The sequence below is a fragment of the Pangasianodon hypophthalmus genome, chromosome 18, assembly GCF_027358585.1.
Source record: "Pangasianodon hypophthalmus isolate fPanHyp1 chromosome 18, fPanHyp1.pri, whole genome shotgun sequence".
NCBI classification, from domain to species: Eukaryota; Metazoa; Chordata; class Actinopteri; order Siluriformes; family Pangasiidae; genus Pangasianodon; species Pangasianodon hypophthalmus.
The window spans coordinates 7617549-7634376 of NC_069727.1; the positions used below are offsets into that span (position 1 = coordinate 7617549).

The following is a 16828-nucleotide window of genomic DNA, read 5'->3' on the forward strand; positions in this document are numbered from 1 at the left end:
TCTTATACTTAGCTACAATTGCAATATTATTCACCAAAAATTTACTTCGGAATATACCTCTTCTTCTGCCTCCCCCTCTTCTTCTTCTTCTTCTTCTTCTTCTTCTTCACTAACAGTTTAATCCCGGTCTGGTGGTGCTGGATCTGAAGCCTATCCCAGGAACACTGGGTCAGAGCCAGGAATACAACCTGGATGGTACACCAGTCTATTGCAAGGCACTATGCACACACACATTCACATCTAGGAGCAATTTAATGTACCTAGACCACTTACCAGCATGTTTTGAGGAGGTGGGAGGAAACCTGGAGGAAAACGCACACGGACACGAGAGAACACGGGAAACTTGGGACCGTGCACCGTTTATCCCTGCATGTTATTATCTTAACACACACTATCTGGTCATTTTTGTTATTTCTGATAAAGACAGAGCATATATAAACCTAACATGCTAAATGTCTTGTTGGAAGATCTATCTATCTATCTATCTATCTATCCATCTATCTATCTATCTATCTATCTATCTAGAATTCTAGAACTGGTCCTAAGGGTGTCAAACTTTTGCACTCCATTTTCTTTTTCCAACTGTATTTCCAGTATGGTACAAAATCAAGTGTTGTTTAAATAAATGTTTTAAATAAGACTCAATCTCTGTGAGAATTTTCCATATATTATTTAATATTTAGACTATTTAGGGCAACAGCCTTTTGTACAGCACAATTTGCATAATTTATCAATACCGTTTGTGTACAACCACAAAAACCATGACATTAGATTTTTTTTGTTTGTTTTTCAGTTTACATTGAGTGGAAAACCAGACAGATTATACAAGCATATCTTTGTACAGTCAGCATACATCTTTAGATAATAATTTCAGTTATTTTCCCCCCCCATAGTCGCGTTGTCTTTCTTATTGTAGAGCAGAATCTGGACACAAAAATAGTATGAACAAATCACCAACAAAACATGCAACATCCAAAGTGAATACATCACAGGTGTCCTGATACTACCAGCGTGAACAGGGTCAAGTTTCTCACCACAGTTTAATTCTGTGTCTGTTGTGCAGGTTGGGTCAGGTTGGTCATAGGCAAGCGTGGAGATTATCCTTCCACTTAGTGCATGTTTTCAAGAGTGTCAGGAGAGTCTCTCTTACTCCACTGTTTGCTTTCAAACATGCTTTGTACTGAACTGGAAAATTAACAAAAGATCCTATGTGTATAAAAGAAAGCTTGTTTTATTTACAGGATAAGAAATACTCTTTTTTTACTATGTCAGTGGTGAAGTGGGGAAAACATGCACTGAATCTTCAAAGCAGGAGCGTGATTAGATATGAATATTAATATTTGGATAGAGAAAACATATGCATGGACTATTTTTTCATAAGAGCAGTTGATGCATAACATGTTTGTACATGAATGTTATAAAAAATATTTCATACATGACATGGGCAATAAACTCAGCTAATTGATGTGACTATGTTTAAATGTGAAAAGGACTCACAAGACCTTTGTAAACACACAATGTACATCACTCACCACAAGACATGTCGATATTAATGTTACTGTATGTACATCTGATCTTTCTTGGAAACTAGCTCTTGGATGGAATGTAAAGGTTCAATGTGTTATCTTTATAGTAGTGCAGCATAACATAACATAAATCTCATAGCCATAAGATTTTGAGTAATCAGGCATTAAATAAAAAAAAAAATAAAACAAACAAAAAAAAAGCATACATAAAAGCATAGAAAAATATAAAAAAGAGTTCTTATTCATAATGCTTTCTCTGACACATAAATAGTTGATATACCAGATGCATTTAGGTTGCATAGAATTGCTTACATCCTGTGGATATGGCCAAAGTATGGCACAGATTCAAAGTTCCCCATAACCAGGCCTTCAAATATGTATTCCTGTACCAAATGAACTGATGAGTCTGGTTTTGATATATCCAGGTTAATGACTGTAATGACTATGGCATCCACTAATCAAGACTGTGAAAGTTGTGAAAGTAGTTTAAAAAAACAACAAAATACCTTACACATGGCGCATTATGTAAGTGCACACTTCTGCATTCAGATTATGGCAACAGAGTTTCAAAAAATAATAAAGACACTGAGTTTAACTTGATTAATATCCAGTAAACAAAACAGACCCAGTCCTGATCTTCACTCCACTTATGTGAGCATTTGCCAAGCAGATCCTTTCAGTTCATATTTTATGAACTATATAATATTAGGCTCATTATTTAAATGTGTTCAATAATATTTTAACATTAATATATTTGATTAGAAGATTAGAAGCCAGATAGCTTTTTATTCCTGAACTTTCCACTCACAGCTCATTTTTATTTATATTATTATAAGATTCAATCAATCAGTTCAAATAATTGTTAGATTCAAATTTATACTATTACTGTTACTCTTACTATTATTTATAGACATGTATTTGAGTTATTGACATCACATTCAATTCAGCTGACCAGTCAAACAGGCTAATAACTATAAAGAACCCAATAATAACTCTAACTTTAATACTAATGGGTTGTGATTTGTAATATATATATATATATATATATATATATATATATATATATATATATATATATATATATATATATATAAAATTGCATACCCCTTGTTATGTTTCACAGAGCCCACTTTTGAGAACCATGACTTAAAAGGACCTAGCAAGACTGTTTTGAGGATTTTTTTCTTCTTCTTAGACCTTTAAAACAACCAACCTTAACATTGTACCTAAGCTCTTTATTTTAAGAAAGCTCACCATATTCAGTCTGGGAATTTTGATTAAGTGACTATTTAGGGAAATGGGTTAATAGGAATAGGCATGGCAACACTCGACTGGGAAAAATGCTTATCTCTAAATAATCTTACACTATGGAACATTACATTCAAGACATGCTAGAGACAAAGTGCAAAACATCTATGAGAACAGTGCTGGACTTCACAATTTTTACCTGAACATTTGTAACATTCTATGGCAACATTCATCTATAGAAATAAAGAGAGGAGCCAATTAGAAATTAGAAATCTGATCTGTCTGATTCTCCGTGTAAGTTTATGACATAATTGAAGCAAAAGAATTTTCTCTGGTAGATAATAATTCAGACTTAAAACCAGACCAGCCCCATCTCCAGGGAATGGTTCATTTTAAAACAGAGTGGTTTACCTCAACCAAATTCAGATCAAATGTAACGAGGGCATCAATGCTATTTCTGTGCAAGGAAATATGAGTCGATACCAGCCAAACGTACTTCTACAACACCACATAAATCAGATTTCAGCTATTTATATCTATAAAATATTTCAAAATATAGTTTAAATCCACTAATATGATTTCTTCTTCCAACACATTATAACATCTGAGAGATAGGGAAAGAGAGAGAGAGAGAGAACAAAGTGATAAATGTGACTCTAATAATGACTCTAAATCTATCATACAAAAATAATATACTAATAGTTTTCATCTACCTTCTGCAAACCATCATAAGTAAATCCTTCTAAGAGTGATATGTAGAGTTTAATGATATATAATTTCTCTATGTGTGGCGCTCCAAAACCTGAACTTGGCAGTGAGATGTCCAAAAAATGCAATGTAAGAATAATTAACGTAACATATTAATTTCCATCCTGCCTTTTGTGACCCGATGACTATTTATGTTAATACAAATATATGCACACACACACATACACACACAGGTGAGTGAGCCTTGTGGCAGAGTGTGTTTGTATGTGTGTGTGTGTGTACAGATTTGTGGAAATCAGCTCTACACTTACACAATCCTTTATCCTGGTTTACTCTACGTCCTGCTTAAGACTAACCTTTAACTCCATGCGCATCAGTGTAACTTCAGGAAACACTTACGTAAGCAGCACACTTCCTGCTCCCTGGTCCCCACCTCACACCAGTGCAGATTAGCATAATCTCTCAAACACATGAGTCTCAGTGTGTTAACTTCTCTACTTCAGCCTGGAGAGTGTGTGTGTGTGTGTGTGTGTGTGTGTGAAACTACAGTGCTCTGTCCTGCTTCCTCTAGGATTGGATCTGGGCTGTGGTGGCCAGCAGCTTGTGCCAGCTGACCACTCTCTTCCTGAGGTCCACCTTGTCCAGCCACACGTAGGCCTCACCGATCAGAGTCTTCTTCACAAACTTACCCCCATTTGATACTAGGAAGAGCTGTTTGAAAAAAAAAAAAGATAAGGAGAACTGATAAGGCCCTTGTGATCTGTTCACGACCATAGCAATCAACAGTCAAGTGCACCTTCATTACTGTATTAGTAATTGTGGCATTTATTTTAAAATCTTAATTTTAATAATTGGCAAGAATAACAATAACAATATTTATGGAAAGAGACACACAAAAGCTCTTTAGATGCTTGGGAATCATGCTGAATGTGTGTGTGTGCAATTAGAGATGTAGTATATAAGAGATATATTAGAGATTATACATGCAGTATATTAGAGATAGTAATAATGTTTTACATTAAGATTCGCTTAGCTGACATTATTGAACACATTAGTTAATATGAACAAACCACTGTACTGTATTAAGCATTATTACACCTCTGTATTGATTATAAAGAGGATAATCAATATCTTGACACTTTCAAAATGTGGAAAAGTTCAGAGAAGGTGAATAGTTGTGCAAGGCATAGTAATTAACATTAACTAAGTAACTGACTTTTGTATTCATCTTTAATTAATTTTTAATGAAACACATAAATTAAAAAAAAAATTCAACTCATGCATTAATGAATCCACAATGTCCAACCAGCATCTTAATGAACATATTTCCAGTTGTTAACTGTAAAAATTCAGAACTGAGGCTGAAATGCCAGTTCCAGTATTTACAGAGTTACAGTTCTCAACATTCGAGGATATCGGCATGCTGACATGCTATTATTTTTGCTGTATTTGTAGTCATAGATTGAATAAACAGTAGTCAATGCAGGAGTATTTCATTAAAATTTAAACAAATGTTAATATTTGTATTAACATACTTCTTTCTTTTTAAACTTTACGTATGGATTATTAAAGCTGAAGTTCATGGTTTGTTAATATTAACTAAAGGGAACCTCAATGTAAAGCATTAAAAATCACCCACTGTTTCATATTAATGAACATAATCTCTGAAATACAAATAAGCTAACAAATACATTTTCATATTGGACTTTAAATTCTCAGTAATAATTTTAAATAGGTCATTTTGACCTGAACAGAAAGAGGTTGGGAGCAGCTGGTAGTAACAAAACCCCTGTGGTGGCGTAAAATGCTTTAAATTAGCAACGTACCTGGAGTGGAAACTTAATTTGCTGACTCACAGCCAATCAAGCCACTATAACTGTTCTCGACTGTCTAGCACATAATGAAGGGGAGGATGCTGTTGACTAAATGTGCACTTCACCTGAATGGAATGTCCAGTGGGGTTCATGCAGAATCGGAAAGTTTCGTTGAAGGACGGCTCACGGTCGTGACGGCACACCCGAGTTTTCTTCTTAATGATCCTCTTCTGAGTGGCTACATTCACCACATAGAGCTTCACGTACATGTCTGTTTAAAAACACAAAAGCAGTGAGCGGCAGCAGCAGTGTGTGTATGTGTATGTATGTACTTAAATCAAGACGAAGTATATTTGCATTTGAAGTGTAAAAAGTGCCTGCTAAAAGGAATGAAAATCAGGGAGACAGAAACAAAGGAGAAATGTTAAAAAATGTGGGAGAAAGACATAAAGACAGATTGCAAGAAAAGCAGATAGAGTAAAAAAAATGAGAGAGAAAGAAAGAGGGAAAATAACATGAGAAATACTGCAATAATGTGGGAAAAAAAGACAAAAAAAGAGAAGATATAATGAGAAATAACGTGAAGTAAGCAGATATGAACAAAAACATTGAAGTAATGAGAGAATAGAGAAAGAAGTAAGCAAGGATGAAGAGAGAATAAGTGAGAGTGTGCACCTGCGCTGTGTGTGACTGACAAATCTTAGGTTTTAAATTTATATATATATATATATATATATATATACACATATATATATTTAAATGAGTGCAAAACCAAAAATAGATTTCTTAATTCTTGCTGAAATGATTGCTGTGCAAGTGCTGTAATAATGTGTGTTTAACAATCTGCCCATTGTTAATCACTATAATCACGATACCTGGCAGGTGGTCAGGAGTCTTAAATTTATATGTGATGTTTCTGCACTGAAGGATCTCCAGTACCAGGTGCTCTCCCTCAGTCTTCATCTCCTTCTTCAGAGCGATCTTTATCTCCCCCATTACCTGGGTTTTACCTAAACACACACATGATACATGTGCCATGCAATAAATATTTAGTCGCTCTCAGAGTGACGTGTGTGCTCTCTTATGAAAAAAACATGGAAAGTCTTCCAAGCCATTATTTGTGAGCGTCAACCACACCTAGCATTCAGAGTGATTGAGAAACTGTCATAAGGAGAAATCTGTCATAAGGAGGTGTCACAGCTGATAAAAGCATCAGCTGATTAAAATTCCACCAACTAAAACATCTAACCAAAAGCATTGTTGTTGTCACAAATGCCCCCTCTCTGTATGCAGTACATTTCCCAGCATGCAGAGCACTGCAGGCACTTATTCTTTTTACTCCATATGCTTTTGTTTATGATTTATCATGCACCATTGTTTTGGTTATAGTCCTGTCTCTGCCTCAGTCCTGTCATTGGTCTGTTATCTAATGTGTGCACCTCTTCTGAGTTTAATTACTTTGTCTATTCATACCTTGTTGTATGTTAGTCTCATTGCAAAGTTTTATTGTACCTTTTTGTCCGTTAAATCCGAGCATTGTTTCCCAGTGCCTAATTTCCTGCTTCTGTTTTTCCTGGTTTTGACCGTTGCCTACCTGTGCTCGGACCTCCGCTAACAATTTTGACAATGAATTTTGAATTGCTCATCAAAGTGTACACAATATTTTAAAAGCCCAGCAACACAGCTGGACTTAATATACTCATTAGCACAACACACAATACTGTGTCAGTGTCACTGGTGTGCTGAGAATGATTTAAGATATTATCATAACAGTGGTGGCTCAATGGTGGTCGCTTTTCACTAATGGGGCTGAAAAATGGTCAACAGCAACAGATGGGATACACTCAATAACTGTAAACCTAAAAAAATTGTACAGCTGATGAACGGGCCAAAGAATATACATGCTATCTTCATATCTGTTTGTTTTAGCTTGCATAGAATCAGCACCACAGTTGTGTGGAAATGCTTGAATAATTCAGCACCTGAAATGTCATCAGTGTTCAGATGAAAATAGACAGTGCGTCTGCATGTTCACACCCACACACGCCACCTACCTTTTGTTCACACTAACGACTGTATTTAAAGTTTTATAAATATATAATATAATATAAAATTATCCAAGTAAACATCACTGACCTAAACCGTTGAAATATTGTTTAGAATTAGTAGTCAACTGACAGGTTGTTGACCGTGTATAGATCGTTTGGTGACAGTTTATAGACTATTCTAATGAAGTGTTACCTATCTTAATTTACTAACTACATCTAAATAATTAAATCATTTAAAGCCTATTTGTCTCACTTTGCATTATGCTTACATTAATGAAATAAAAATATATTTGAATATCCTTATTTGATGATCCATAATATATTGCTTTAATTATAAATAAGTTATATTTACTTACTATAAGTGAATGCTATAATCAGTGAATCTGACCAAATAACAACTTTTTAAGAATTTATTTAACCAATCAAAGAAGAATGTTATTTGTGCAAAATTATTTCAATAAATTCAATTCAATTTCATTTATATAGTGTTTTTAACAATGGACACTGTCACAAAGCAGCTTTACAGAAGTCTGTAAACAGAAGTCTGTATACACAAGTCTGCCATTACAGTTTAAACACACACACAAATATACATATACACACACGCTTACCCTCTGTGTCTCCATGTATTGACTTTACAACATCAGTGCCATTTGGAATCTTTCCGCTATGTACAAAAAAAGACAAAGATGAAAATAATTTTGACACAAAAATTACATCGAAAGTATCTGATTAAAATGGTAACTCCTAAATGTTAGTAATATTACAGTTTACAGTTACATTTTGTCTAAAACTACAGTACATTTGTTCATGTTTTGTATATTATCACAGTATATTCTAGGCACTACTGTTTAACTGAAATGAGATTAACATTAAAAAAAAAAATGCAAACGTACAATCTGGGAACCTGGAAGATGGCGCTGTCCACTCCGTTAGTCTCTCCTTCTTCTTCCAACAGGCTGAAGGCGCTGCCACTCAGACCGCTGTCCAATGAGGCTGCAGTAACAGGAGCATCAGCAGATCTATGGCTGCGGGACGCTGTTTTGAAAGTGTACTATATGAGTTAGACTATTTTCCTGTCTTGGAGAATGGAGAACTACCACTGGCCTAAAGACTTCATTACCCAGCAACACAAGAGTTAATACAGGAGTTAGAACAGGAAACAAGCATGGCCTCCAAGATCTGCCACACATTCTGTCTACATGCTCCTGACAATTACAGTACTGTGCAAAAATCTTGAATGAAATGAAAAGTGGCTAAATAAAGAGTAAAGGGTGAAAACTGCATAAATTATTAATACAGTAGGTACACATTCATTAGTTTTAATGTGTCTTTAATGAAATACAAACAGTTCCCTGTAACATTTAACATTTTGGAAAATTACTGTTGTAATTTTAAAATGTGTTCTTTTCTACTAATACAGTAAAGAGGAAGAATTATGATAAAACATATAAAAAGTTTACAGTACTTAAGACTTTTGCCCAGTACTGTATACTACATGCAGTATGAGCAACCTAACAGCCACAGACATGTGCACATACACACAAACACATATACACTACTGCTAAAAATGTTTGGCATTAATGTTTTCAATGAAATAGTCTATATATGTATATTATATATATATATATATATATATATATATATATATATATGCGATTATTATGCAACTAATTTGTACAAAGAAAGTTTTAAAGAATTTTTAATCGTGTATAGAATGATAACTAGAACTGCAGGTGCATCCAAATGATCATGACAGCTGCAGACAGCATTGCAAATAATGTTACAGTGACATTAATATCTAGAGGCCAAGACAGGGCCTAGCAGTTACAAGACAATTATCACTGTCTGAGTCCGATTGTCAGAGTGTTATTTCTGCTTATACCATGGCAACCTACCAATGATTGCAGTTTTTTCTTTGTTAACGAACACATCTTAATTTTGATCTATTTTGTGTCACTTAAATTATAACAGCTATAAACAGTTGTACCTTTAGTGTACTTTTACAAAACACAAACAATGTATTATATATTACAATATATTCTTTAGCATTTTATAACACATAGACATGAAATATTTAGTTAAACATCTAAAATACCTTTTATTACTTGGGTAATCATTTATATGGTCAAGCTATTATTTTTTAAAAATAGTATTTTAAGTAAGGAATAAACTACTTGAGGGTGTGATGTTATAGGAAAATAATCAAAGATGGGGTGGTGTGGTGTGGTAACACCCCGAAGTTAATTATTTTATAACTTCAGGCACATCCTGAAGTGTTTCATTCATTTCATACCATAGCAATCTGCCAAACATTTCATTTTTTATTGTTATACATTTTACTAGTTTATAGTTACATTTAATGTTATGGAGTGTTTTCAAAACAAGTTAGTTCCTGTTATCATTTATGTTTTAGCAGCTATAAGCAGTCATACTCAAACGCTAAATAAATGTCACCTTACAGAAAACTTCACCACATGAAAGATTCCACACTCATTTTTAAAAATCTACATTAATCGGCATTACTCGAGTGCATTAATGTAAACCTGTGATTTGAATTACAGCCGGCACTACTGTCAGAGCTTCTGTTATAGAAAAGTAATCAACACCTATAGCATAGTATTCAAGAGTATCACAAATGATTTCACACTTTTAGCAGTGGTGTACATTCACACATTTATAATGCGCTACATGGAAGCAGCATATAAGACATCATCAATGACATAAAACTCTGAAGAAGACTGATATGCAAACCAGACTGCACAGAACAGCAGCAGAAGCATTTACACACAGAAGAAATCATTCATTAGTAAGTGTATTAGCTACTCGTGTGTGTAGCCTGGATAATCGCATTAGGCTAATTCTGGTATGATGTGTTTAATTCTATTTAAATTGTGGTTAATGGTTGTTAATCTTGTTTGGGAAAATGTGAATTTTAATTTCCTTATTAAGTCTTACAGAGCTGTTGTACCTTGCTGTTGAGTGATGAGTGATGGTGTGGAGTGAAATGCATGATTTTGGTCTTGACACATAATTCATGCACACAGCCTTCTTTAAACACACCCCTCAACACTGGCTCCAAGTGCTTCACTAACACCAGGGACTAACATAAATGACTTCTACAGTTAGCTGAGGTACTGGGAGACATGATAAGCTAATAAATTTTTATACATCTGGTTTTAGTGAAGCATGTTGATGGAGTGTGGTACAAGACTGAGTCTCGCTGCATGAATTATCTGTGGAGTGTCTAGCTCTCTTCATCTCTCTGTAGATGTGCGTTAGTAATCCAGCATCCTCTCTCTCTCTGTTTCTCTCTCTCTCTCACCTCTATCCCGCTGAGGCCTTTCTTCCGACATGGCTTTTCGGAGGGTCAGGTGACGGCCGTCAGTGATCTCATTGCCCGGTGCGTTGGACAGGGCTCTCTGTATGGTGAGCACACCTGCTACGCTGTGCCTGTGTTGCCTCAGGGAGAGGCAGCCAGTTTGGGCTGGGTAAGGTTGGGGGGTGAGGTCACGTAAAAAAACCCAAAACATTGGAGGAAAAGGGACGAGGAAAGGTTCAAGGGAAGTTAGGGAAAGGGCAACGAGATGGAGACTCAGAGTATGAACTCTGTACAACATGGAAACCACCAGCTTTTTACTGTACTTTATAGTCACATGCAGCCACAGTGTGTGCCCTCCCTGGCTGAGGGGGCAGGTAGGGGGCGTTGCGCGTCCACTGAGGTGCATCGTGGGCCGGCAGTAGCCACAGGGAGAATAAGAGGCAGATAGAGAGGGTAGGCAGGGTGGTTGCAGGGCAGAGGCCACATGCACAGCCGGCTCATTGGTGCAAAGAACAACAGAAAAAGCTGGGTCATTTGGGACACGACCCATTGGGACAATGAAAAGGAAAGGATCGAACAATGGAGGAGTCAGCGGAAGTCTGGGATCAGTTGGCAGCGAAGAAAACTCCCTTAGTTCTGGCGAGAAAGGTCCCGTTGCAGCTGTGGCTAAACCTAATTGGACAATAATAGTGCTGAACCCAGCTATTTTTGTGTCTGAATTACTGTAGCAATCTGCTCTGCTCATGCAGCCACCCCAAAATGCTAACCAGGATACAGGGGACTTGACATATTGGGTCAAATTCTCTGGCAGTGATTGACTGCCTGACCCGCAGTAGTTTAGTAAGCACCTTGTTCACCTGCTAGCTAGTGAGTGTCGATATGCTTAAGTTAATTTAGTTTATGCTATTTATTTATTTAATTTTGTGCTTCAGCTTTAAAGGACACATTAATTATTTTAGTACTGGTTATTGGTATGGTTAAGATACACCACTGCTTATTGATTGATGATGTTACTTCTTTTTAATGATAATATTTTATTTAGTTTTACTTCTCTAATATGCAATGGATCATTAAAGGAGCAACATAGCTTTAAATATATATTTATTAAGTGTTTTGGTTCTAGTGCAAGCGAGCGTGCAAGTGTGTATGTGTGCAGAGTATTGAAGTGTCTCCAACACACAGGGCAGAACATACAGGAGAGGAAGCGGTGAGGTGAACAGACTGTGACCACATGGGGACCAGAACAAGGGAGAAAGAATCCAAAAATAATGCATATACATATATATATATAAAAAAAAAAAAAACGGGTAGCAAAAAAAAAAAAAAAAGGAACAGAAGGAAGAGCAGATGAGTGTGAAGGCAGCCATGCTGTGGGGGCTTTATTTGCGTCGTTTACTTGGTTGGAGGCGATGCTGTTCACTGGCAGCTTCAGCTGTTGCCAAGGCGTCTTCAGGGTGTGCCCGGGATGCGCCACTTTTGCCGTGAGCGCGTGGGGTTCCATGGGAGCGGGCTTGCCCCTCAGAGGGAGACGGCTTCGATGTGCTGGGGCTACTGTGAGATTTCTCAATAGTGGGGACCTGTGTATCTAAAACAACCAAAATACGATGCTGAGCTTCCTGTTTTCTGCTTTCCTCAACTTGCCTGCAGAATTTCTGATTTGAGCTACCATTTAGCATGTTTTATTTAATACTGTTTATTGATGCTTCATTTTATATCGTTAATGTGATGCTTAAAGTTCAATGACATTAATGAGTGTTTTTTGTTTGGCCAACCCGGTCTCACCGTGTATGGAAAGGCTAAGATGGAGAGCTGGAGAGCGTAGTGGTATTATGAGCTAAACTCATGCACAGTGAAATCCGCAGTGTTGAATTTACCCCACAGTGTTCATGTGCACCTGGACTTAATTAAACACTGCGGGTTTTTGCAAGTTTCAGCAATTTGTAAATAAGATAAAATTCTGTCACTAAAAATCTGCTCAGATCTCCGGTCTCTGTTTTTCTTTGTTAAATAACAACACATTTTTAAATCTGTTTAATATTAGCCATAGATTTTAATAGATTGGAGAGTCCACCAGATAAGTCCCTGTGCAAGTTGTTACTAAAGACGTGATAACATTTTAGCATATTTAAAAAGCGCATTAATACAGTATTTACTCGTGATTTGACTTGCAGCCAGCACTACAGTCAGAGCTTCTGTTATAGAAAATTAATCAACACTTTCTGACAAATCAGATTCCAGAATTCAACAATGCTGCAGTATAAATATATATAAAACAAATTATGTGGATCATCACTATCCAACCAATCAGGACAATCAGGATTCAGTTTCTTGTCAATTCAGAAAGGTCCACCGCTTGCATTAGCATTCAGACATATATTTTGGGGGGGTGTCTTTTAAAGTCACGGACTACATCTTTAATTTAGCACTGGGGATTTGCTGTGCATATGGAAAGAGTATGGAGCCAAAGCTACGACGAATGAGTCATATAGGCTGGACACACATTGAAAGAGGAATGAAGGGACAGAGGACAGGGACAGAAGAACGAGAATAGCAAGGACAGCAAAATAGAGAGTGCAGGTCTAAGTGGTTAGGATGAAGAGGAACACAAAAGGAAGACAGCCAGGAAAGAGCAGGAATCCAGCGTTAAAGATGAATACCGAGCAGAGCTTACCCTTGGCAGGATCAGGGAAGATGCCATGGCTGCGACTCTTGATGACAGAGGATTTAGGTGAGTCCTGACTGCTGTGCCCAGATGTTTTGGGTGAGTGCCCGCTGGCCACTTTGGTTGAGTGTTGGCGTCCCTGGCCTGAGTGTGAGCGCCGGTGGTGCTCTCCTTCACACTGCTCCTTCAGTGGCAGCCAGCGTGGCACGTTATCCAGCTGAGCAGTGTTGGACAGGTCTATCAGCACCTACAGCATGCAACAGAACCTGGTTACATGGCGCAGGGTTGAGCTTGTTTGTATATGTGTGTGTGTAAAATGGCTGTTTTCCCACCTCTCCCAGGAAGTCATTGGAGGAGCACTTGTCATAGTCCCATACACTGACCTCTAATGTCTTCTTCCTCAGCTAAATACATGCATACACATAGAACAGAGAACATCAGCTTTATTTGCCGAACACATTTATCTCATTAATATAAATATGTTTGAAAATGAGCCATATGACATTATAATACTTGTAGAGGTGTAATACAATACCATAGTCTGTATCTTTTTAGTGCCCCAAATATCTGTATCTTCTGTATCAAATTTAAACTCAAAGTGGGTGTGGCCTCAACCAGAAGGGTTTTTAAAAATTAAATATAAACTCTATCCACTATGCCCCAGGAAGCACTAGAAAACGCTGGAAAAAGTCAGAGGTAGAAATGCCAACATTGTCAGCATGGTCTGTGAATTCTTGCTCTGATGGTTCCTCAGCCTCAGCTACATCACACAAGTTCATAATTAGTCCGAATTTGAGATGTGTGTGGGACTGTTTTTCAAACCTGTGTGCAGATTTTTGTTTGTACCTGCCCGCAATATTTTCTAAGCAAAATATAAACAAACGGACCCAGACCAGGCGGTTACTAAGGATGAAGGAATGAATGCTCTAAATGAATATTAATGAAAAATGGTCTTTCTCTGTTCAGTGAGATTCATATCTGACTTCTTGCTCGCTCAGACTCGCATGAAAATTAAAAAAAAAAAAAAAACTCCCTCTCACTGTTAACTCTTTTGTTGTATCCCATGGGATCCCAGTCCCGATGCACACCTTCAGCATCAACCAGATACCATGTCAATGTTTCTGGCAATAAATAACTAATAAATAAATAGTATCAATCACTAACAACACAACTAGCACTACAGCTAAGAAATCCAGATGGTGTGCTTGCAAAAGTCAACTCTACACACTTCTCTACCTTCTGTTCTCTCTCAATTAATACCTCTTTGCCTCGCCTCAGCAGTCCAGCAGCACTGCATCAGTCAGGGCTGTCTCTGCCTCCAAACACTGAGGAGAATGAAGGAGCTTTTTGGTCTTAATTAAGCTAAAGCACTTCTGGGAGCCTGGAGCCTGGTCCCTGATCACACCAAAGCCTGCGATTCTCTCTGAAGAGCTCTTTTCTAATTGAGACCTCAATATTGTTGTGGGCTACAGATTTTTGAAATGTCACAAAAAATGATTGCTTCCGTTCAGATGTTGGCTTTTAGTATCTGTTGCCTTTTTTGGCCATATTCATTAGATAGATACAAACCACTTCTATTCCTCAGATTAAACTCTTCTGCTTTACATTTTTGAACCCTAAAGCTTATTATGCAGTAACTACATAAAAATATATTCACATTTAACATTATTAAGCTAATATTATTTTAGGAGGAAGGAGTGTAAATACTGCTAGAACCTTACATTAAGCTACATACAGTTCCCTTAACTAACATTATTTAACACATTGGTTAACACGAACAGACCACAAACCATGGACTTTAGTATTAATATAAATTATGTAACATTTACAGTTACAGTCACTACAGTCACTACAGAGACTAATGGTGTAAAACATTATAACACAGGCTTGTATACTGTTTTGCACTTATTATACTGCACTATGTAAGGAATAACACACAATGGATCAAGCTGCTATAGTAAAATAATCCATGCTGGGGCGGAATTACTGTTACCACATGGAAGTGGATTATTTTCCTATAACAGCATGTCACAAAGTGTGTTATTCCTCTTTTAGCACAGCAATTTGCCAATGATTACAATTTCTAATTCATTCATTAAAGAAATGTTATGCTTTTTATCTGTTTATAGTTACACTTAATGTTATAGAACAGACATGAAACAAGTTATTTCCTGTTATCACTTACATTCTAACAGCTATAAACAGTTGCTGCCTCACCAGCTTTCTCTCTCTTGAAGTTAATAATGCAAGAAACTGCAGCTTGTCATGTTACAGAAAAAACAGAAAATGCAAACTCCTCTGTCCTGTGGCAGAAAACTTACTGACCATTACAATGCACTGACACTGGAGACTCATTCCATGAATGTTAAATAAATGTCTCCTTATGAAAAATGTCAGTGTTAAGCACAACAATATATGATGGATGCAATATAATGTCAGAAATACATTTACAATGCACTATAAACACATTTTGTTTAGAAAGCTAGTACTGTATACTGAGTTTCTCCAACAGTAACTCATCTCAATAAATTGGTGATAAGGAAAGACAGCATCCACAAGTAGGATAAGTTTATTTAAAAAAAAAATCCTTCAATCCTGCAATACAGTGGATGGTTCACCTGTTCCAAGTGGATGTTCTTGTAGATAACAGTTTGATTCCACTCAGGGTTCAAGCTCTTCTGGGCATGTTTGGATCTTCTTTTGTTCTCAGCGCTGCAACCAGATCACACACCACAAGGGGTCACTCCAGGGTTCAAATCAAGGACCTATGTGTTACATTTACATTTGGAGTATAACACCTCACATCAATGAACAATGAGTTGCACACAGCCCGAGGCACAGTATAGGCCTACAGCGACCTATATTTATTTACAGTGACATTTATGGAGTATGAAAAAGAGCAGAAGTCTAGTGATCTTAAAAAGAAAAGAACACAGCTAAAAAAGAAAGCAACTTAAGGCTGAACAAACCAAACATACTTCATTGAGCCATTCAGATGTGCTGTATCTATAGTGATATGGGACTGAGTAAAGATCTGATGGTACTGTAGGACAGAAAAACATACCTGGCATTCTGCACAACCATGACCTGACTGTGGGGATCCAGCATGCAGCAGAAACAGACAACAATCCATAAGGCGTGTGTTGCTGTGTGACAGTGTGTGTGTCAGTGTGTTTGTTGTGGTCTGTGTGTGTGTGTGTAAGCCAGAGAGAGAAGCAGAGAAAATGAATGAGCGAAACAGTGTGGCACGTGGCTGGCATGGTCCATGCAAAGGCTGCGTTTAAATTTCTGAAATTCTTTGCAGCTGTATGTGTGTATAAGTGTGTATATGTGTGCATGTGTGTGTGTGTGTGTGTGTGCACTGATGCTTATGCAGGAGCCCATGCGTACATGCCCTAGTGGAGCATAGCAATAGCGTTGTTATCTGTAGGCTCAATACAGGTAGGGCTGTGATAGCTTGTCATAGACCTGACACAAGCATACAACACACCACCAAACGC

General features: G+C 37.1%; 1 protein-coding gene across 12 annotated transcripts in view; it reads right to left on the reverse strand.

The window, feature by feature from the left end:
- Positions 1-2613: 2613 nt before the first annotated feature.
- Positions 2614-16828, reverse strand: part of pcloa (piccolo presynaptic cytomatrix protein a) — a 70394-nt gene continuing 56179 nt past the window's right edge. For 4 of the 12 annotated variants that reach the window (XM_053241763.1, XM_053241761.1, XM_053241758.1 and 1 more), the window contains 11 exons: positions 16393-16419; positions 15947-16040; positions 13661-13732; positions 13338-13575; positions 12063-12251; positions 10670-10831; positions 8241-8382; positions 7956-8011; positions 6172-6306; positions 5422-5567; positions 2614-4193 (listed from right to left, as the gene is read on the reverse strand). In XM_053241763.1, coding sequence (XP_053097738.1) covers positions 4050-4193; positions 5422-5567; positions 6172-6306; positions 7956-8011; positions 8241-8382; positions 10670-10831; positions 12063-12251; positions 13338-13575; positions 13661-13732; positions 15947-16040; positions 16393-16419 — 1405 coding nt within the window. In that variant the 3' untranslated portion in view covers positions 2614-4049. Of the gene's footprint in view, positions 4194-5421; positions 5568-6171; positions 6307-7955; positions 8012-8240; positions 8383-10669; positions 10832-11067; positions 12252-13337; positions 13576-13660; positions 13733-15946; positions 16041-16392; positions 16420-16828 lie in introns of those variants that run through there. The other 8 variants (XM_026922725.3, XM_026922723.3, XM_053241760.1 and 5 more) reach the window with 7 other exon arrangements.